This window comes from Typha angustifolia, chromosome 13 (assembly GCF_048772165.1).
Source record: "Typha angustifolia cultivar Huaian chromosome 13, ASM4877216v1, whole genome shotgun sequence".
NCBI classification, from domain to species: domain Eukaryota; kingdom Viridiplantae; phylum Streptophyta; class Magnoliopsida; order Poales; family Typhaceae; genus Typha; species Typha angustifolia.
The window spans coordinates 3,115,237-3,137,997 of record NC_133251.1 but is presented as its reverse complement, the minus strand read 5'-3'; the positions used below and the strand labels follow the sequence as shown (position 1 = coordinate 3,137,997).

The following is a 22,761-nucleotide window of genomic DNA, read 5'->3' as shown; positions in this document are numbered from 1 at the left end:
GCGGGGGCCAGACGAGACGAGCTCTCCATGTCGTGACGGCGTGTTTATTGTCGGCTTAAACGGCGGCTAAAGTCGGCTTCTTGGACTCGGACTTCGGAATCGGATCGTGTCAAACCTACCACCTCTATCCGATATCCCAATAATTAAATATGCACAATTCACGTGATACCTTCGTCCTCCCCCATAGACATAGTAACTGCAGTCTTTCCGGTCGACAAACTCTGACACCTCCTCATCACCACGTCCTCTATTAATCATCACAAGTTAGATTTGGGTGTTCATGAGATGCACAAACTTCTATTAGATCTACCCAGTTTTTTTTTGAACATTTTTAATCATCCGCTTGACACTCACCCTAACAACAATCTTGCTAACGTAGCAAAATGAACGTAATTTCATTTTTAAATTTTAAAATAAATATTTAAGTTAGACTAAAAACTTTAGATTTTAACCACCATCAGCGGAGAAATAAGAAATGGTGTCGTTAAGTTAAATCTTGAATTATGAGCTTAATTACCCTCATAAATAGTAAAATTTATATTTGAGGGTTGAGTTAATTATTTAACTTATGGATTTGAACTCATATAAAAAAATAGATTAAAATATAAAAATTTAATTAGGTTACGTTTAATATTATTGGATTCACATCATAAAGGGTTGTGGGTTGACATGCCTATGATTCATCTATAACTTAAATAATTGATTTATTATTAAAAAAATCTAATTTTAACTTTAAGAGTTAATTCGTACACTTAGAAAACACAATGAGTAAACGGATGTTGACGCACACGCGGCATTCCATCCAGTTGTCCATTTCTTTGGCGTCGCCCAGCGGCGGCTCGACTCAGCGCGGCCGGCATGTTTGACCACGTGGCAGAGCCGAACCGGAGAATGGCTGCCTCTACACGGACACGCGCCGGAGACATATTCGGCCGAAAGAATTCTCCTTTTCTTTTGCGGGCTAACGGCCAGATTGATGCTGGTTCAAGCTGTCCGTCGCCATTCAATACACGAGCAAAGTCGTGTAGCGACAGCACATCGCAACGCCCACCACCAACCCCGCCACTCCCCATCACCCAATTTTCCAAACTTCGTGGTGCAAAATGCAAATGTGCAATTTTGTTTTTGGTGTGTTAAAAATAAATAAAGAAAATAAAAACTATTATTCCCATCACGCAAATGCGTTGCGTAGGTTATGGGATCCTTCTCTAACTGATTGAGGATTTCTTTTATCTTGAAATTTGGCGGGTGCCACATGGCGTGTTGTAAGTGGAAGCCAGCTATGGCGTATTTTTTAATAATAATATCCATTTTGGAACCTCCCAATCTTTGTAAATTACTTTCTAGTCCAATATATTACGTTTTGCTTATTGTTGGTGGACCCAAAACATGTTCATTAAAAAATTATGTTCCTTCGTGTCATGATTAGTTTTCCTAATTGATCATATTCCCGGCCATCACACTAATCACAAACTCAAACAGTTTTAATCAGAATTATTCCTTCATTAATTCCCATGTCAATCATCGCCAATAATTTGGATTCATCATCTTTTTTTATGCCATCTAATTCAGTCAAGAAGGGCGAGGATTTAAATTCTCACATGAATGTGGAAAAATATATTAGATAATAGTGCAAAAGATATTTCTCTAGGATAATAAGTCGTGCAATGTTGTAGTCTATTTCTAGGGAACCCGAGAAAGCAATCTCTACTTGGATCAAATTCACTCAAATTCTAGGGCTTATCTGTGCACAATATCTAATCCGTGCTGTTCCCAATCACCCACTATCATAAGTTTTCCGATGATTTAGGAGTATTTTAATAATAAAGAAAACGTTACTCCTCCCCAACTCCAAGTCCGCCCTTTTGAACAGCCAATCCGTCGTGCCATAGTTGACCAATTCCTTCTTGGTTAGAGCTCATCCACTACTCTCTCTCTCTCTATATATATATATATTTGCAAAAAAGGCCCAAATATTTTACAAATTATAAATTAAATTTATACCACTCTAATAAGATAAAATAAATTAAACCGGCTTCCAGCTGATGCCAGGAGTGCAGAGTCCAATCGCATGGACCACCAGGAAAGTGGTGGGTTCCACCCCGTGGGAGCCTCTTGGTGGCTTCCACGTTTACGAGTCCGTGTGGGGGCTACTATCGCATCATTTGTCTATTTCTCTCTAATAGGTGTTTGAAGTTTGAATCCAAAACCAAAGCCGCGTATAAGTGCCGTGAAGACCATTCACCCTGATAACGATATTATTTTTAACTATTATATTTATATATATATATATATTATTTAAAATTATTTTATCCTTTTATATAATTTTTATACTAATTCTTTATATTTTTGGCTAAACTATAATTATTATAGTCTTTATTCTAATTAAAAATATTTAAAATGCCCCGTTATAATTTGTTGGACAGATTGAAAAATCATAATTTGAGCGAGCTAGGTTTGTTTCACTTTAATTATAAGCACATCAAATGGATTGCTATGCAAAATTATAACTAAAATAATATAATATCATATATAAGTATAAGAGGTAAAGTGATTTCATTCGTAAGTATAATAAACGTATAAATGTAAAATGTATTTATACTTACTAATTTTTTGTATTTAAGAAGTTATGAATTCAAGTCTCTAAAACAGCATCTCATATTTAAGGGTGAAATATGAGCATCTAAACACAGCTTCTTCTGTAATTACAAGGCTTCTACTCTTGTCTAAACATAGTTGGTAGCCAGAATTAGAATTAGGAGAGAGAGAGAGAGAGAGAGAGAGCATATAGATTGAAACATTCTTGTTGGAGTTATGGAAGAAGTTTTGATAAGACAAATTGTGATTGGTGGGAATGTGTGGAAATTTTCCAAGTCATGAAGCTGCATAGAAAAAGATCATGGATTATTCACACATCCATAACCAAATCTCTAAGGAGACCAAATCAAAGTCAATGGCTTGACTTGGGATTAATGATATTAAGCCATGATACAAATCTTGGGTCACTTTACCCAAGTAGAAAAAAGATATACTAGATTTAAACCACCCAAGTCTATTTCGATCACTTGAGAAAGATGGAGTACTTTATTGCATCCAAAGGGAAGAAAAAAAGGGAAAAAAAGAGGAGCACTAATTTAGATAGAGGCAACACTAACTTGACTTCAAGTCAACCACCGAGTGTTATTTGATATATCTTTTTCCATACACATCATAGCAAATTGAGAGCTGTGAGAGCTATAGAAGAACTCCATGAGATCCACAAGTTGAGAGAATCCTAGAGACAAATCTTCCCATGTTTTCTTTGTTTCATTTGGAGAACTTGGTGTAATTCTTTTTGTTCCTTTAGTGAGTAATTCTAGACCAATCCCAGGAGACAAAGACACTCCTTTTTTTTCTTCCTCACAAATCTTAGTTGATTCTTATCCTCTTTTGTTTTGGTTTTTGGGCCATTGCTAGATGTGGCCCAAAGCCTTAGAGATTGTTAGTTCAAATCCAACTCTAATGGGTTCAATTTTTTTGGGCTTTACTTTGGGTTCCCATTCCTTATTCCTGGGAACATTTATTAAACTGTTGAGCTATTCATCCATCAGAACAAGGGTAGAAGATTAACACCATGTCAACCACACCTTCTCTTCTTCCTTTTCTACTTGGTTTGCTTTTGTTTCTTTTTTGGAGCTTTCCATCTCCCTTGACGTTTGCTTGCTTTTGTAGACAAGATTCCTTTTTGGGGTCTTGTTTGTTGTTGATCTTTAGTGGGTGCCTTTATATTCTGTTAGCTTTACAATTGTTCTTCTATGGCCATTGGAGCTCTTTCCAGCTCTAAGAACATTGGAAAGTGAGGCATAGGCCAGTCTTTATGTCAGAGGAGATGAAGATCATGCTTTTTTCTTTGGGTTTAAAAGTCAGTAGACCAAGATGAAGTTAGTAAAAAGTGTGCTAGAAAAAGATTAGCTCCAGTTCATTCTCTCATTCATGTCATCAAACTAACTTCTCCTATTCTCTCTAGGGAAGCAGGATAGATGAGGACTGTGGATTTGAGCTCAGAGGGAGATAGATAAAAGCTTGTCGCCTTCATTTTTGGGTTTGCCTTAAAATTGTCAGTTAATAAAGCTACCAGGTGGTGGACTAATAATATAATTTACTTCATGTATTAATTCACTCTTCTTATCTACATATTAAATAATTAGCTGACTCAAAAGCTTAAATTATAAACCAATTTACAGTATACTTAATAAGAAAGTAAAAATTATTAGAGCTAAAAAACTGAAGATCTTGATTCCTGAACCCTAAAAAGTTATATCCAATGGAGCCCAACTCAAAGGATGTGTGATAAAAATCTCAAATGGCTCTAAAGTACAACAAGTTTGCATGGAAGATCAGTACTAGCTAGTAGTGGAGCAAGTTATAGTAGTGTACTTCAATCATGAAAACTTCTTGATGCATGGCTTCAATACTTTGCTACCTCCCTCATCTTTACAACAATTATAAATTCAGCAACTTGTCAGTTTTATTTCATTGATCTCAAGTTGTCCTTTTTGATTGTTTTCCACTTTGTTTGCCAAGTATAACCCACTTGTGCATGAATTGTTTTTGTAGAACAGAGCAGGTACATTTACATCATCCAGAGGTATCTGCATGCTTGCAGTTGATCCAAAAGTTATTGGCATCTACCTGACTGACATTTATGCCCAACATTCTTACTGTGTTACTTCCAGAATCTGTGATCTAATCTGGTACTTGGTAAACAAACCATCCTTTTGTGATTCTTCCTTTTTCCTTTTAACCATTTTTATATAGATCTCTTTATTTATTTATTTTATAGCGCGCTAATGGTTTAATTATATAAAACCTTTGATGAAAAAAAAATTAAGAACAAAATGATCATTTAATATTTTTCATTAATACTGTTAAAAAGGTGAGTGTCATTGGATTATTAAGAGTGCCAAGTATCATGAAAATTAAATAAGAGGAGTCTATATAAAAATGGACAATATTTGATGGAATCTAGATATAATTTGTTAAAGACATGATATATATTATCGATATCTTACTTACCTAATATAATATTAAAATATCAATAATAACTCTTTAAATTACAGTTCGCTGAGCCATGCATTTTATATCCATCATTTGTTTATATACTGTATTAAGAGTCGCACTTAAGCACGGGCTTATTAAAGACATAATATATATTACAGATTTATTACTTAATAATTTAAACTTTTAGATCGGCCGATTATCTACCATAATTAACCCAAAAAACTAGCCTTAAAGCACTGACTATAAAATAATATCAACCAATATTTCATCTCCCAACTCTGATTGCACTGCCTTCCTAATTGTTAAATCCTTAATCCTAAATTGTCACTTCACTAGTATAGAATCTTGTGCTTATTATTATAATCAAAAGGATTAGATTTTTTGACACAAACTCAAGGAAAATTTACTGGAGTGGGCTATGGCTAACTTGAGAAAGTAGAAGAAAGAAGAAGAAAAGAAGAAGAAAAGAAAAGCATCTAGATCTCTCAAACAAATTTGCCCACAAGAATATCATTTTTATATCTCTCACTCTACCAACAACCCTAAAAGAAACTTTTGCAGACCTCTTCAATTCACTATATTTGATGTAGATGTTTGGCCTGCAAAGCTTCCGAAATGCTCTCTTCCTTCCTTTGGAACAAAAAAACGTCCATCTCTTTTCACATCACTGCTCATGATTTCATGCATAATGTTCAAATGTTTAAATTTTAAAATACAAAAATTAAAAATATATATAGATAATATGCTACATGCATTGCATCAAAATTTGAATTTAAAAAAAACAACAACAAATAGTAGTGGAATCACATACACAAAAGATAATATAAATATATATATATATATAATTTAAAAAAGAAAATTTGGTTAAGTGTTTCAACGTGAACGTGAGAGCAAGAAGTTGATCTTTTACCTTCTTAATTTGGACCATTTCAATTTTCAAACCTAATAATAATATATATGTTTGATTGATTCTCGCATCTCAGCCGACACTCTTCGATGATTTTTTTTTTAATTTTTTTTATTTCAATAATATATCCAATGGGTATTAAATTTACCAACAGGGTCTTTTGCAAACAACCACCTATATTTTTAAAAATAATATTTGTAAATCGTCTCTCTTGGTTTTTTTTTTTTTCCCGTAGATATATTTGCGAGGAATCACCGTCGAATTGCGATGGTTCTTTTAGAAATAAGATGAAAAGGTAGGTGGTTATTTGCAAACAGTTGGGTTAATTTGACTGCACGCGGTTTTGGATCGGCTAAGCTGTTCCGGCGGAACACATATTTGACGAACCGCTCACGCTATTAAAAAGTTGTCGGTTGAGCAATAAATCACGAGATGCGAGAATGGTAACGTGGGATATATCGAGCTAATTTCGCGCGATATCTCGGATGGGTAACCTACTAGCTCGAGCAAGTACAAAACATGGACATTTAATACCCATTAACTAATTAATCTATCTTAATTCAATTGGTAATCATATCTCAATATTAGATATAGGCTAGACAAATTACTAACCCTCTCTCTCCCCCCATCAAGCGTTTAACCAATCACTGAATAATTACTCCGAACCAAATACCACTGAAATTTGCTTCAAGCCGTCGTGCTGCCGAGCTGCTCTGTTAAATCAGCCGCACTATCGGGTCATCAGTCAAGTCGAGCCGTTGAGTCAAACCACTAAATAATATTTTAGTCATGAGGAAGGTACATATCAACTTTACTAGAGCTGGCCGGTACCTTCTCTGTAGTCCGCATATGGACGCTATGAATTAGTAAATAAAATTTATTTTTATTTATTAAAGCAAGTGTGCTTGAATTGTAGTATGAATTCATTTAATTTCCTTTTTTTTTCTCAACTAAAGCTAGGTTTAATAATTAATACCGCTAAGCATGTGACCACGTGGTCGTACTAAAGAATAAGATTTAAATGATTATGATGGGCTGTGATTCCTCTAATTAACCCAAGATTTGACTTCATTAAACTTTTTTTAATCTTCTCATCGTTTTTAAACGCAAGTGTATCTTTTTTACTTTCTTGTTTACGTAGGAGGGAGTGGATTCTCGGCGGCCCAAGTTGTAGGAACTTCCTGCAGCCACAGTACTTGGCTGCACATGATTGGACGCACTGCTGTGTTTGATTCTAATATGAATGTGATCATCAACTTACCTAATTAAGAATGTTATTAGTGTGCATCATATGCACATGGCTCTTCTTTTATAATTTGCCAGACCATGACAGCTTAAGATTTGTTAAGTCTCATTTTAGTCTTTAAAGGTGTTTGATGTTACCTACTATAAATAATTGGTCTTATTGGATACCAATTGGATCCTTTTTACTGGATCCATACAGCTGTTTTAATTATACTTAGGAGCATGGTATCCTACAACTATCTTTAACATGTATCAATCTCATTAACTACACCTAAAGAAATTAATTAACTTTATGCCTTCTTCATCATATAACCAGATGGTAGATAACAAAAAAAAAAATATATATATATATTATCATCAACAGGAGGAATCTTGTACAAGAGGTGTTGAGAAATTGAAGAGAACTCTCTCTGTGACTGTGTCTCTCTCACTCTCTTTCTCTCTGTCTCATGAGTTGATAAGTTTGGTGTTAGAAACTTAGGGTAAAGTGTAAGGTGGAGTTCTTTTATAGAAATGAAAAGGGCCCATTAGTTGCAGGGTCAGTTGTGAAAATTACAACTGACAAAGGGCTGTCTTGAAGTTTCCCAAGAACTGCTTCTCTTCTCTTTTGGGTCCACACTTAGAGAAAAAGGAAGAGGGGGGGAGGGGAAAAAAGAAAAAAGATTAATGCTAAGCTGCATCTGACCCTCCATCATGACATGCACCTCTTGGTTAAGGGTACCTACTACACCTTACCAGCTGCCACCCATATGATCACATAATTTTTCCAATCTAACTAGCCTATATAATAGCCATTCTCACTGCCATGTCCCTTGAGTATTTTGCCTCTCCTGGACTCAAAACTTTTATTAAGTTCCTCTGCTCAGGTCTGTTTTTCAATCTCTCCTCATTGTCTAATTTGTTAAGGCCACAGTGGAGTGAATGGCTGTTGTAGATCTTAGCTTGCTTCTGTTCTGCTGTTCTAAATACTAGTTTGTATAAGTTGAAATGTGGTGTGGGTTTCTATTTACTGAAACTTTGAATCTCCTCTGGCGGTTCTTTTGCTGCCTGGTATGTGATTCAGTAGTCTATCATCTTGCACATTTGCTGCTTGACATTTTTACTGACTAAAAAGTAGTGCACTTGTCTGAAATGCTGGGTTTTGGTCTTGCTTGCTTCGAGCTTTGCTTTGGCAGCTCCCCCCTCCCTCAGTTGGGTCTGTTTCTTGAACATGACTTCTTCTTGAAGCTGAAGGATGTGTTGTGCTTTTGCCTCCTAGTAATTTTACTTTATTTTTTTTCCCATCTGTCTTGGTGGTTGCCCTGTTTTGCTTTTGCTTTAAGCAAAGCTTTTGTTGCATTTTGGTTTTAGTGGCAAGCTTCTCGTCCATCTTGTGATGAGTTTGTTTCTTCTAAATGGAGATCTAGTAGTCTTATGTCATGAAGGCAACAATGCTAGATCCTTGAAAGGGGAATATAGTAATTATTAGATTAGAAGTCGAGATCTAGGTTCATGACCAATCTAATGCTACTATTCACTATTGGGCTCAATGCTCTCAAAGCGATTACTCCTCTTCAACATATATATGTAATATTTGTACAAGATTTAGTTTGAGGCATAGCATTCTTCTAGGACGTCTAATGTGTACATAATCTGCAGGTGTTCTTCTATTTCTGACCACCACATTGTATAATTAGAAAAAATATTTGTAGTTGGTTTATACTATATACATACATCCATGAAAGGTTACTAGATCTACTCTCTTGGTTCTCGCAACATTGATGAAATATAGGTTTTGTGCTATTCTTGATGACCATTGTATAGTTCTTAGTGTATGAGTTGCTTTAACTTAATGCGCAGTAGTTCCTGGAGGAACTTATAACTGTAAGAGAAGGCAGCAGTTGAATGATGGAGCTCAGCACAGCCATTTTTGCTAGTATGCTGCTAGTCGTATTGGTATCATCTCCGGCGGCCGCGCAAAGTCCCCCATCTCCGTTCCTATCACCGACCCCATCCCCGGCCCCTGCCCCCGCCCCACAATTTGTAAACCTCACCGATCTCCTCTCGGTCGCCGGCCCTTTCCACACCTTCCTCAACTACCTCCTGCAAACCAAAGTCATGGAAACCTTCCAAAACCAAGCTAACAACACCGACCAAGGTGTTACCATCTTCGTCCCAAAGGACTCGGCTTTCTCGGCGCTCAAAAGCTCGACCTTCGCCAACCTGACCCAGGACCAACTCAAGTCCCTCCTCCTCTACCATGGCTTGCCCAAGTACTACTCTCTAGCAGAATTCAAGAACTTGAGTATCCTGAACCCTGTGAGCACTTTCGCCGGCGGGCAGTACACTCTGAACCTTACGTATAACATGGGCGTCATCCACATCGCCTCAAGATGGTCTAATCCCAAGATAAGCAGCAGCGTCTACACGACCGCTCCGGCTGCAGTTTACCAAGTCGACAAGGTTCTACTCCCGATCCAACTTTTCAGCACTGATCCTCCCCTTGCTCCGGCGCCCGCTCCAGCTCCGGAAAGCAAAGCAGCAGACATTGCTCCGAGCCCAGGCGAAACTGGGTCGCGACCCAACTCTTCGGAATCAACAGGATCCGGTAGTTCTTCATGCAGCATCAGTGTTGGCTTCATAAACTACTTGGTCCTGGCGGTTTCCGGCGGTCTGATGCTTTTGTCTTAAAGAGAACCTCCTGCTATTCGGATCACGGTGTAACTTATAGCCCATAGCACATCATTCATTACTCTGGTTATAATCTCTTTTGGTTTGGTGATCATTCTTTTGAACAAAATGGATTGAGATATGTAATTTGCTAAATTATCTATGTTTCATAATACTTTCCTTACTATTATTTTTCCGCATTTGATTTATTTGTGATTTGAGGATCAACGATCGATGCTCTCTGTCTTCTTCTGCTACTATGAACGACTACTATTAGACTTTGTTTAACTCTGCCACTTCTGCAAAGGATTAATGAGCTGTTATGAATCTGAAAGTTGACTTGCAGATTATAGATATCTCAAACCAAATGCAGGAACATGCAAATAATAATCTTCAAATATGGATGTCTGACTTCAAGTTCTCTGAATCATGTGATTTGCTTCACATAAAAAAGAAAGAAAAAGAAGAACACTTAAAATGTATGTGAGAAATCGTTGGATCATGTTGACTTCAATGGTGGATTCTTTTATTGCTCTTTGAACTGAGTAAGCTCTGTGAATCATGTGCTTACTAAGCAACTTCTGCCATCGTCTAAGCTCTATCTTGCCTTTGAAGAATCTCTATATATGCTATGGCTTGCTCTCATAATACTAGAAGGTACATTTCTCAGCATATATATTAGAATGTTTGACAAAGATAAAAGAGCATTAAGATGAGCTGTATGGCTTAATTAATGTTCCTTGTGAAAGAGTCTTCTCCGTTATCTTAGTACTCTAATAAGTACTGAAGGAAGAGAAGCTACCATAATCTGAATAAATTATTATCACTTAAATAATTATCGAATGAATTGTTTGCGTATAATATTTAAATCCCGATCCGACACGAACCCAACCCGACACGGCGACACCGACGCCGGTATTACTCCCACATGACCGTTTTACCCCTCGATGAGAGGAAAGGGAGGCGGGTGGGCCCGCGCCTTTGTATACACGTGATGGCCTACCATTGGTGGTCCCCCTTCTAGCTAAGCGCGAGGTCAAACTTTTAATTAGGTTCTCTCTCTCGTCTTGTCTTGTTCCTCCCCGCACGCTTGCAGTTTGGCGATTCCCTCTACCTACAATTGCACGCGTGATGTGGAACTCTCTTTTTCTTTTTTTTTCTTTATTTTCTCCCTAGATATTATTCTACGTAAAAGTTTAGATACTAAGAAGACTTTATACTAATTACCTCATGAACCGGTTAGAGAGAGAGAGAGAGAGAGAGAGAGAGAGAGACGGAGGTATTTAAATTAAACTCTCAGTTGATTTTGAATCAATATATTAGATTTTGTAAGGGATTTATTTATATGGACTGGTTTTTGAAGTAGTCCCTCATAATTTGAACTATATATATGATATATTTGAATCTATATTTTTTATTTTTTAAATAGTTGCCTTTTATATTCAAACGAAAATAAAAGGGCATTTTATAAGATTTTACATACTCAAAAGAATTAATACGCGGTGCAAAAATAAACAAGAGGTTGTATATAAAAATGGGCAATAATTCAGCTGAGTCTCGCCTATAATAACACCACCACTCTCCCCTTCTCTTTATCAGTGCAAGTGCAAGAAGGAGAAGGAGAAGGAGAGGGAGAGGGAGGGACAGCAACCCAACAACAAAGCGAACACCAAGTGGGAAGCAAAAAAGGCCTGCCTTTTGATTTGGGCCCACTACTTTTGCTTAACAGGGCAACAGTTGGGAAATGGAAACAACCTTCCTTCCCCCTTCTCCCTTCTCTCTCCACAGTTTTTATCAGTTTAGGCACCAGATCAATTGGGTACTACTTTCTTGGATATCTCAAAATTCCTCCATCCTTGGATGCAGGCAATCCCCCCTCTCTCTCTTTCTCTCTCTCTCTCTCTCTCTCTCTCTCTCTCTCTAAATACTATAAAAGTTGTTAGTATATCTTCTTCTACTTGCTTCTCTTATTTATATCAAGTGGCAAGAACTCTTCTGTCTTCTTTGTTCCCTTTTCTTGTTCTTCTCCTCTCTCTGGAATTGGTATAGTTTCCTCAATTCACCATGAAGGTTCAGGTTGATGCTACGCCATGCAAAAGGCTTCCCCTTGAAGCACACTATGGCCTCTTCTTCTCTTCTTCCACAAGAAAATAATACTGAGTGCATGGAGTTGGTTGAAGAATTCGTTGATCGATCGATCGATGGCGTACATGGGAAAGCCAGGCATCCTCTCTTTTCTCCTCACAGTTGTACTACTTTTTGTGTTCTTTCTTCTTACTTCTAAGTAACAAAAGTTAACAGAGAAAGATGTACAAGTTTCCTCTTGGAAACTAATGGCAGATGGGTGTGTGTAATAATAATGCTAGGATAATTTCTCCATTGCGAGATTACAAAATATGGTTTTCTGTGGTTCATTGTTGGATGGTTGTTGATGCCTAGTTACTTGGGAAGGAACATTAATAGTACCTCAATGAATGTATTGGTCCGGTGGAATTTCTAAACAATTTATTGGCGTTTTAAGGCTTAATGTTAGCCACTGTTTCAATGTCTGTCTATGTTCTTGAGCTGTTTAGTTTTTTTTTTTTTTGACTTACAGGAGATCAAAATTTAAATCACCTACTCTGTTAGGGTATGTTTGTTGATTTTGAATTGCATTTAGAACAATATCTTAGTAGAGAGTGTTAGATATGGTCTTGTTTAATCTTCTTTGGAAACTATGCGGCTTGCATTCCGCTCAAGGATGTGGTTGGAAAGGTAACATTTTGACTTTCTCTTGGGTCAAAAATTGGGAGATTTATTTACCATGTAAAAGCCTGCCATTTGATTCTCTAATTATTACAAAAGTGCCCTACTGAGACCTTTAAGATGAGTATATATGAGCTCACTACCTCACATGTGCAACATGGCAGTGGAGATTGATAAATAACAATAACAACTTTTTCTCCAAAGAAGAGAGAAAGAAAGAACAATAACAACATAACATCAAACACCTTTTATCTCAATAAAATGTAAAGATTCTAAAGATACATCAGAAATATGTAAACATTTCAAAAAACTCGAGGCCCTGCTTCAAAAGTAATAACAATGTCAACCAACATTCTGCTCAAACATCCAGAATAAATGGAAGAAAGAATTAAAATTTGCATTTGATCACTCAGCTTCCAGCCTTGATATGTACTTGTCATAGACCTTCGCTGCTCGCTCAAGATCGCCAAGCTCAGTATAGCAGTCAGCTATTGCCCCGTAAGCCTCGGTACTACCAGAATCCTCTCCTATTTGCTTGGATAACTCCAAAACCTTAGAGTGATATTTTATGGCCTCTCGGTATTTTCCCTGCCTCTGCAGTGATGCACCTGAAAGGAACACCAGCAAATTAAGAATTTCAGTGCATTTCAAGACCAAAATTTTATCTCAAAAGGTCTCGATATTTCTTTAGTTGTTGATATCAACTCCAGCTTATGGGATTAAGTTAATCTTGTTCTTTGTCTTGTACTTTAAAATAAAGTAATCTCGATGTCAGAAATTTGTTGTCTTTCTCCTTCCACATAGGCTATTCCCATGTCTAGAGGTCTCGCTCTCGAGGGATGAATCTTAGGGGTGCTTGAGCATAAACCACAACCAAGAAGGTAGATTATTCTACACGCCAAATAACCCTAGCTTTTATGCCAAATCTCTCTATCGTCTGAGTTGTTTTGACCACACCATATTTAAAAGGATGATATCATGTCGACAAACAACTGCAAAGATCTACTCAAACAGAATTCTCACCAAACTTATGTGACCATTTTGTTAGCAATGCCTACTAAATGAAAAGATATAGAAACTGTTTTCAGGACAGATAGGAAAGAAAGAAAAGAAAGGAAGTAATTAGACTCTTTTAAAGATAAAACTCAAGATATGTTAAAAATAGTATGGAGATCAGGAAACAAGTCGAATTAAAGAAAACCAGACCTAATCCTCTTGCAGCTTTCTTTGCCTCAAGATGCTCTCCGAGACTCTCTGCAAGATCAAATGCTGCCTTGAACTCCAAAAATGCCTTATCATGATCTTGATTCCTCAGGAAATATTTACCACTTCTCAAGTTTCCCATCAGTTCCTGCTTCTTGGGATCAACAACGACTTCAGTTTCGGCAATTCTGCCAACTGGTGCATAACTCAGGCTCGGAGCATAAGACTCTATCTTTGCTTGTCTTCTTAGGGCTGTATTAATCTGGCGTAGCTGATCATTCAAACGTTTCAATTCCTCTTTTCTCTGTCTTGCAAGTAGTCCTGCACATGCGTATAATTGGTTTGTTACAATAAAAAACAAGAGGAAAATAACAAGGTTCATTTACACTCATTGCGTGGATCAATAATCAGCACAATAGGCTGCACTGACTGCCATGAGAAAATTGTGTTAAGAACCACCAGGAGGGTACCAATAAAATAAGTGCAATATATTGATTACTAAGTGTATAAGCATATAAAAATCACTTTTGTGGGAGGTTTATGCATTCAGATTTCAGAGCACCTCAACATATGTACTTCAGATTCATAATTGTTTGTTACCCAATTAATCTATCAAGTTCAATATAGCAATCATCAGCAAGGGTATCACAATTTTACGACAATAATACATGTACACACGGCGTAATTATCTTACCACCAACAGTAGCCCCTATCATGGCTACAGCAAACAGAAGAGGCATCTTAGTGAAAGAGTCATCAGCCTGACATGTTTCCGCCGAAGCTTCAAGAGGCAGAATGAGCACTGACATACTTGCAATAACAAAACCCTTTAAAATGCCAGATTCCACCATTTTCTGTGAAAGCAAATTTCATAAATGGCAGAACAGGAAATTGATAATCATATAGTGCAAAATACTATTATGAAGAATGACACAAATATCAAGAGTTAATTGTCGACTTTCTATAAGCTATTCATGTCAAGTAAAGAGAGATGAAACTTTTCGTGAAATTACTTTATCAACAATGCCTTTTTGCAACTTTAAAGGTCAATTTTAGCAATCACATAGTCTTAGCCTTTTAGAATTCTCTTAATATCTCTAAACCTCTAAAAACATCTCCTCCTCCTTTTCAATTCAAAACATAGATATTAAGCAAACGAATAGAAAGAAACATGGAGACTCACCACCATACCTGATGATCAGATAGACATTCGATGATGACACTAAATAATCCTGGCAATTTCGCGTTCCTTGACTTATCCACCTGAAAGCCATCTGAGCTGATACCTAAACGATTGAATCGTGCTACACTTAGGCCTCTTCCATGTTGTACCTTAGCATTCGTCTGAAACATCATCATCCTTTTCTTCGGTAATGGTAGAAGCACCATTTCGTCTAGTTTCAAAGAAACTCCAGTATCAGTAATAAAGTGTGAAGTATACAAAACAACTGGACAAGGCAACTTCAAGCCCCAAAGCTAAAGTTTTGATAGCAAAATTGAGCATATTCTGCTATGAATTGCTGACCTTATGGTATCCTCCACAAATTGGTGCCAAAAAAGAAAAAATCTACATGAAGAAAATCTTACAGAAACCCAAAATCTCTGATATCCTAGACCCTAGACTAAAGAGTTCGACGAAGAAATCGAAATGACCGACCTGAGGCGCGAAATTTGCGGTGCAGGTTGTCGGAAGAGGAGATGAATCGCCGACATATATCGCCACATCGGACGGCCGCCGCCATATCTTAGATTCGTTCGCCGGTTTGGCGTCGATTTGGGCGGACTCGGATTTAGGAAAAATCTTTCCTCCGTTATCTCTAGCACGTGCTGCGCACGCCCTTGTCCCGAAGAAGAACCCAATGGTCGATCCAAATTATCGGGTCTCGATCCGAAAAGTTGGTACCCATTATATACATTGCATCTTAAGATGCGGGTTGAGGATCCGATCCGATATCACAAGATGGGAGTTGGATTTGGATCCAAGAAGCATTGGGTTCTAGTTTTATCCCAGTATTCTTTTGGTATATTAATCATTCAGTTATCCTTTTATCTACTAAAAATGTGACATTAATTTCTTTTCTAAACCTGTGTTTTGTTTGTTTTATTTTATATAATTTCTCTCTTAACAACTATAATTTATATAGACATGAAGACCAAAAGGTGAGAGCGAAAATGAAAGAATAAAAGCAAAATAGCCTCCATGGATCGTCTTCATCATCCCCAAAGCTGGGAGAGGGAAGATGAAGTATAAAGCTAGGGCGGCACGGCCGAGGCTTGGGATGACTATGCGAAGCTGAATAGTGAATATACTAAGGTATATAGTTGAAGGACCGGGGTGGTGAATTATATATATATATATATATATATATATATATATATATATATATATATATATATATATATATATATATTGGAGTTTAATTAATGAGCCTCCATATCCAAAAGGAAAAGATATTCAAAGTTGATAAAATCCATGCCCAACAATGACCTATACATCTACACTCAAATCCAAAACATCCAGCAAGCAAACAAGCCCCATCAGCCCCCCCAAAGGTGATCCTCATGTCTCCTCCTCCATGATGAAGGGCAGTGGAAACCCCAAAATAAGCTTTTAGGTTTATAGTCTGGGAGACTGAGACCTGCAGCCATGCACAGTGACCCACATCTCATAGACTTTGGCCATCACCACATGGAAGCCCATGCCATGCTTGACCTAGCAACATGGTTCATGGCAGCCTTTTCCCCCCCACCCTTTTGTTAAATCCACTCCAGTCCACTGTTCCCAGACCACGTACCATCTACCGCCTGCCTCTTGTCTATTTCTAGGGTTTCTCCAGAGGCCCTTTTCCTCTTCCCTTTTTTTTTTAAAACCCCTTGGGGGTTGATCTCTACCATAAAATGATGCAGGGTTAATAAGAGGTGGGTAGGGTTTAGGCATGCAGCTGGGGGGCTCAAAACAGTGCTAGGGTTTTGCTTCCATAACTTTTGCATCCCTTCTTCATCTATATATATATATGCAGGAAGGTTTTAGGTTTGCCTTGTGAAGTTTGAACGACACTAAAGTTTCTTGAGTGGTTAGTGGGTTGAAGCTTCTTGGGTGCTCAAAGTGGTCATGGCTGCAGGCTCTATGAAGGTGGATAGGTGGGTTGCCTCATATTTTTCCACAGCTTTCTTGAACTTGAGATTAAAAGAAAGAAAAAAGAAGAAGAGAGCTTTCCTAAGCTCAAGAAAGCTGTGGGAAAACATGGGTAAACTCAAAATGAGTTATTATATAAGTGTGAGATCTTCTTCATTCCACCAGGTTAACTTTCTATTGCTCTTCTCCTTTCTTTATTTATAAGTGATTTTTAACTTCCTTTTTTTTGGTGTATATATATGCATAGAGCTGCATGTGTATCTGGGTGATGAATGACTAACATAATGACACATACTTATGTTTGAGTTTAAAGGGAAAGATATGAAATATGGAACAGCTGCAGATGAAGCATCTTGATCACTTGTCTGTGTATGAACTTGATCTGAAGAACATAGTCAAGGCTTTTAATGATTGTTGATATTTTTCTCTTCCTATTTTTTGTTTTCTTTGTGAGGAGATTTTGATACTGAGTGAGGACTCTCAAGGACCAAGTATATGCTTGCATGCTCTTCACTCCCAAGATTGGTGACAATAAAATGTCCAACTGTGCATCTTGAGAAGGAAATGATATGATCTAGGAGAATCATTTTTTTAACCACATTTTATTAATATGTCTGATGCCATCCCAAAAAGGTCTTAAGGTATGACTTTTTTAAAGATATGACACTTTTATTTAACTTTTTTACTTCTTATTCCTGAGATTAAGCTAATGTTTGTGCAATTAATTTCCTAATTATATTTACTGTTGGTTAATTTTGATTATGGTACATACTTTTAGAATGATTCATCTTCGTATATATTTTGTCAAGCTATTATTATTTGTGTTGTCATTAGTGACAAAGAAGCTTGATTAGAGAAGTCTTGGAAATAATTATTTCCATAATAAAGAAAGTAAAAAAAGTACTCACAAATTTCTCAAATAGAAGGATAGTTCCTTTTATTTATTTTTTTAAAATGTTGCATATTGAACAAGGCTATGATATGAATCTGACCTGACAAGCGACTGAACTGAATCTATCTATTTATTACTCCACTTCCAGATGACTATCTTCCAAATGTGGTAGAAATAAACATTAAAAAAACAGTTGCCCATGCTGAGGATCTCATGATCATCAATGTTGTCAGAAGGGTATTTACTGACATTAATTGATTCCACCTGGATTTGGTCTCGGTTTGTCCAATTGATTTACGCATACAATTTAACATGAAATATATGTGCCTTTAGTAACAAGTAGCATTAATTTATTTAAATAAATCTCAGAAGGGTTTACAATTAAGTGTAAACCTGCATGTCCACGATAATATAAAGAGTTAAATCTCTTCATCCAGGTGCTCTTTAAACGCCGCCTTAATCTTTGCTACACCTGATGATTTGTTTAATTCAGTCTAGATAGGCAACCATCATTCTTTAACATATATGAACCTGTCTGCATTACCTTAAGTTTCATATACGAATACTATTTACTCGAATTTATCTGATGAAGATATCTTCTTACCTTCTACAAGAATCACAAGTATCTCCAAAGCCATTAAAAATGGCCTTCAAGCAATTTTGTGTGTACAATTAATCGGTCTAATGAACAAAGAACTGATGAAACGATTTCTTGATCATAACAAATCAATTGTCCAATATCAAGAATGTGTAGAATCTCAAAAAGATCTCTGCACAACTGAACCAAATACCATATTTACCAACAGATTAAAAGAAAAAAAGAACAAGAAATCAAATTATACATATTGGTTGAATAAATAAACTTCTTGCTATAAATAGGTCTTCACGTGTAAATCCGCAGATTGCCTGAAAAATCTGTCAAGCTGCACACAGAATGGAAAATTTCTTGTAAGTATTTCAATGGTGGTGTTGCATATATACATCCATCCATCGCTGTTTTCATCTTTGATGGAGTCCTCAATCAAGAGCAAAATTTAGTCTTCTTTTGTGCTCCGTGTCTAACGTCCTCAGAGTAGTTTTGAACATGGCCCCTCTGCTTTAATACTTGTTTTTGCTTCTTTTCTGAATAACTTCTGCAATCGACAGGACTGTTGTATTATCAACTTGTATGTGGGAGGGTGCCGCCGTGCTACCAGCGAGAAGTCATCGTGATATGTTTGCATTCCTTCAACCATCAATTGCCAAATAAGAGCTCCTGCTCCTGCTTGCTCTTTCTTGGCTGACTCATAGACTTTATCATAAACTATCTTCAGCAGAATATCTCTATCATAGGTCTCATTTTTCTTGACAGTGCGATGAAAACCAACCTCAGAGAACAGGACTGGTTTTCTCAGAACATGCTCACTATCATTTACATGAGAATCCACCCAACTTGAAAGATATCTGATCTTTTCTTCCAAGCTTGCACGCGGGATCCTAGAAAGAAAGCAGCAAAGTCAATTTCTTGATAGTCCAAATGTATAGACAACTAATGCTACAATATGCTAAAATATACGCAAAACAGAGGAACAAGTAAGAATTTGAAAAGAACCAACTCAAAACACTGACCAGCTATCTGGATATGCATGTACTGAGGCAAAGTCAATATGCTCAACCGCTGAATTCTGTGTAAAATCTGAGCAGAGTGACGCTGCCCACTCTCCCGGGTTGATATTTAATCTTTCAGTTCTTTGAGGCCCATAAAACCCTTCAAGTCCAACAGTGACAAGGTGATTTTTGTCCCAAGTCTTGATGTAAGAAGCCATTTCAGTTATCCAAGCCTGTTTGAAAAGAGTATATCACCTGATCTCCTTTACAAATTTATTAACTCCAAATGCTAAGGGGTTAAGAAATAGATACTGGGAGCAAGGCAAAAGGATGCAAATTATTCTGTTACCTGAAGATGAGAAGCGGATGAGTTAGACACACATCGAGGTTCATTGATGAGCTCCCAAGCAAAGATAGCAGGTTCATCGAAATATCTGACTCCACTGTAAGAATTTCTTCTAGTTAAAATTGCCTGTAATTACATTATAAGAATAAAAAAAGAAAGATATTAGTTAGATAGATGAGGAATCTACTACACATTTGACACTTTAATGATTTTAGACATTTGAGTCATGTAGGTCAAATGGCATGGACCATCATACAACCTTAAATTTTGATATAGCACAAATTTCACCTTTAAGTTGAAGTCTACTAAGACATATACAAAATAAGAAAGCGAAGAAACAAAAAATATTACAAAACCATGTTGTCTTTCTTTAGATGCTATATGAGGTAAGCAGTTAGAAATAATGAGTCAAACATCAAATTTTGGACCATATTGAAGTTTATAGCCTGAATCACGCATTCTCCCTTCGGCAGGCCAAAGCCCAACATTCATGAATCCGAATGAGTGTATCATTTGCGATTACAAACAACTCTTCCACTAATTGTGCTTTGAACAAACAAGCCAAAAACCCCCCTAAAAGTACGTATACTTCAGATTCAGAATAAACTGATATGGTTTGAGCCCAGCTGATACTTTAAAAACTTTGTAATACCACGGAACAACAATATTAATAGCTTCTACGACAATTCTGGTAAGACTAGTGTTCTTTGGGCACTGCATAAAAGCACCAAAACAGGAAAATAGGTTAGTTGCTACTAAAAGATACCTGATCTTCATTTTGATGTATCAATTTTTTTTATTGATCAAAAACCTGTAGACTATAGGTTAGATAAATCAGTCCTTGATATATAGATTGTACAATTTGGCTAACCTTCCCAATAAATTAGCCACAACAAATCTAAATCATGCGTATATAATATTCGGATGAAAAATTTATCAAATATCAACATCAATGTCTACGAGGGAAATAGAACCCATAACCTCCGCCATGGTATTTTGCTATAAAAATAAAAAATAAAAAAACCACAATAGTGGACCTTTTTACTAATAGTGCAAAGTCGTTGAAAGGCTGAATAGTATATAAAGGCCAACTACTTTTTTTTAACACATACAACCATTCATCTTATAGAAACATAGAGGATATATTTTACTGATGATTCTTCAATTCTGTCTATAAACAACACCGGCTTACATCACAGTCCTGGCAGAACTAATCAATGCTGCCATTAGATATTCAAGAATAATGTAGATTACAATATAGCAAGTATATTGTAATGGAAGCCACACATATATAGATACAGAACAAGAAGATTATAACTTTATTAGTAAATCTTCACAAAGCAACCTGGCAAGACCGAGTCACGCGCACACAAACACACACACACACACACACATGTATTATATTGATTCAGATTGAGTCTAACATATTGAGAATGCCGGAAATGATGCTGCAAGCTAAACGTTCATAATGTTTACCATCATACCTTTATGTAATTTTTATAATAGCCCTTTATGGTTGGATGTGAGAAAAATGAATCTGATGAGGTTGTCACATTCTCACCAGCTGCTTGTGCCCATCTAACATATTGAGCCTTCCCACCAAATGCATTGAGATTGTTTACAAGACAGAGAATCAACCTTATATGATTTCGCCTGGCTTCATAGATTACAAAATCCAATGCCTGATACCAAATGGAGATGACCGAGAAATTAGTTGCATACCAAAAGAGAGATAATATTCTTCTTAAAAAGTTTGCAAAGCTGGCTAAAGTGTTGATGGACATGGCCAAACACAATATTTTCGTATGTCAAGTATCACAAGCTCTCTAGGACAGAACAACTACTAATAGAATCAAGCACATTTTGCATCCAAGTTATGACTAGGTCCAATGTAATTCTTTTGAATATAATCTATGAAGCAGCTGGATTAATGATATGTTTCGCTTTGGTGGCAATAGATATGATGCATTTCATATTTGTCAATTAAAACTAAACTACTTCCCAAAAACTTTTAAAGTAAATTATACCACAATATTACACGACCCATTAGAGTTTTCTCCCAGCTAAGCACTAAATTCGGTTAATATTTTCATTTAGAAGGAAACTACACTCTTTCGATCATAACCAGCAATTTTGACTCAAAGCAATTAGAGATCTCTTCCAGTGAAAACTTAAAGCATTTTAATGTAATGAATAGAAATTGACAGCAGAGGATTTCAGATTAAAATCAACTTTACTTTATAGCAAAACAACACGCGAATCTTAAAATAACGCTAAACTCATCATCGATTTAGTTTAACAAGAAAGAGGAAGACAAATGTTCCCAGTCCAAAGGCCAATTCACAATCAAGTAATCCTGTCCAAGTTCTCAACTTCATACCAATCCACGACACGGAACTCAAAATAAAGCAAAACCCATCACCAATTTCACTCCAAAAACCAAATACGAGAAGAACGAATCAAATGCATCACTGAATTGACCTCGAAGACGTGCTCATCGAAGCGGCCAGGGGAGATCTGGAGAGCATTAGGCCCGCCATCGCTGAACGCCCAAGTGCGGCACACGGTCATGCCCATCTCTCGACCTCGGCGAAGCATCTCAGAGACCCAATCCTTGGATCCGGAGGAGAGAAGCCAATACGAGTTCCAGCCGTTGATATAAACCGGAGACCCGTCGTCGAGGTCGACGAACCGGGTCGAGTTCCGGCCAACGAAGCCCATCCGAGGCTGGAGCCATGGAATTGGGATCCTGATCCCTCCTCCACCATTGGATCCAGAGCTGGAGGAGTACCAGTTCAGATATCCGACAGTGATGAGGAGGAGGAGGCCGAAGAGAGTGTACACTCTTCGCTCCATAACTTGTCTCTCCTCTCCCTCCCCTCCCTCAGAAAATTGAGAGAAAAGAATTGGGTTTTTTTTCTTTTTTCTTTTTTCTTTTGTGTGCATATAAGTCCTTCAAAGTTCTCATATTTATAAATAACAACGATTGTTAATTATTTAACAATTAACAA

The 22,761-nt window shown here is 36.9% G+C and overlaps 3 protein-coding genes across 5 annotated transcripts; 1 reads left to right on the top strand and 2 right to left on the bottom strand.

Moving 5' to 3' along the window:
• The first annotated feature begins 7,900 nt into the window (after nucleotides 1–7,900).
• On the top strand, nucleotides 7,901–10,031 carry LOC140775148 (fasciclin-like arabinogalactan protein 7). 2 transcript variants are annotated; one of them, XM_073118412.1, is made up of 2 exons: nucleotides 7,901–8,058; nucleotides 9,035–10,031. In XM_073118412.1, the coding sequence occupies exon 2, from the start codon at nucleotides 9,077–9,079 to the stop codon at nucleotides 9,860–9,862; it is 786 nt and encodes a 261-aa protein (XP_072974513.1). In that variant the 5' UTR covers nucleotides 7,901–8,058; nucleotides 9,035–9,076; the 3' UTR covers nucleotides 9,863–10,031. The 2 variants fall into 2 exon arrangements, with proteins under 2 accessions (XP_072974513.1, XP_072974512.1); XM_073118411.1 differs by having other exon boundaries at nucleotides 7,908–8,058; nucleotides 9,032–10,031.
• Nucleotides 10,032–12,818: 2,787 nt separating this feature from the next.
• On the bottom strand, nucleotides 12,819–15,611 carry LOC140773777 (protein FLUORESCENT IN BLUE LIGHT, chloroplastic-like). 2 transcript variants are annotated; one of them, XM_073116510.1, is made up of 5 exons: nucleotides 15,447–15,611; nucleotides 14,981–15,183; nucleotides 14,484–14,643; nucleotides 13,793–14,110; nucleotides 12,819–13,194 (listed from the first exon to the last, which is right to left on the bottom strand). In XM_073116510.1, exons 1-5 carry the CDS (start codon nucleotides 15,529–15,531, stop codon nucleotides 12,992–12,994), a joined length of 969 nt encoding a protein of 322 aa, XP_072972611.1. In that variant the 5' UTR covers nucleotides 15,532–15,611; the 3' UTR covers nucleotides 12,819–12,991. The 2 variants fall into 2 exon arrangements, with proteins under 2 accessions (XP_072972611.1, XP_072972613.1); XM_073116512.1 differs by lacking the exon at nucleotides 15,447–15,611 and having other exon boundaries at nucleotides 14,973–15,112.
• A 2,832-nt stretch (nucleotides 15,612–18,443) lies between these two features.
• LOC140772830 (mannan endo-1,4-beta-mannosidase 6-like) lies at nucleotides 18,444–22,678 on the bottom strand. Its single transcript, XM_073115034.1, has 5 exons — nucleotides 22,232–22,678; nucleotides 21,235–21,432; nucleotides 19,754–19,876; nucleotides 19,426–19,637; nucleotides 18,444–19,293 (listed from the first exon to the last, which is right to left on the bottom strand). Exons 1-5 carry the CDS (start codon nucleotides 22,604–22,606, stop codon nucleotides 18,885–18,887), a joined length of 1,317 nt encoding a protein of 438 aa, XP_072971135.1. The 5' UTR covers nucleotides 22,607–22,678; the 3' UTR covers nucleotides 18,444–18,884.
• Nucleotides 22,679–22,761: the final 83 nt, after the last annotated feature.

Excerpts from the sequence above, each read along its gene's own strand:
- LOC140775148 (XM_073118412.1), top strand. The coding sequence starts at position 9,077 with ATGATGGAGCTCAGCACAGCCATTTTTGCTAGTATGCTGCTAGTCGTA.
- LOC140773777 (XM_073116510.1), bottom strand. The coding sequence starts at position 15,531 with ATGGCGGCGGCCGTCCGATGTGGCGATATATGTCGGCGATTCATCTCC. Across the intron at positions 14,644-14,980 it reads AATGTCTATCTGATCATCAG|AAAATGGTGGAATCTGGCAT; the intron begins GTATGGTGGTGA and ends TTGCTTTCACAG. Across the intron at positions 13,195-13,792 it reads GAAAGCTGCAAGAGGATTAG|GTGCATCACTGCAGAGGCAG; the intron begins GTCTGGTTTTCT and ends TGTTCCTTTCAG.
- LOC140772830 (XM_073115034.1), bottom strand. The coding sequence starts at position 22,606 with ATGGAGCGAAGAGTGTACACTCTCTTCGGCCTCCTCCTCCTCATCACT. Across the intron at positions 21,433-22,231 it reads TCGATGAGCACGTCTTCGAG|GCATTGGATTTTGTAATCTA; the intron begins GTCAATTCAGTG and ends ATTTGGTATCAG. Across the intron at positions 19,294-19,425 it reads CATGCATATCCAGATAGCTG|GATCCCGCGTGCAAGCTTGG; the intron begins GTCAGTGTTTTG and ends CTTTCTTTCTAG.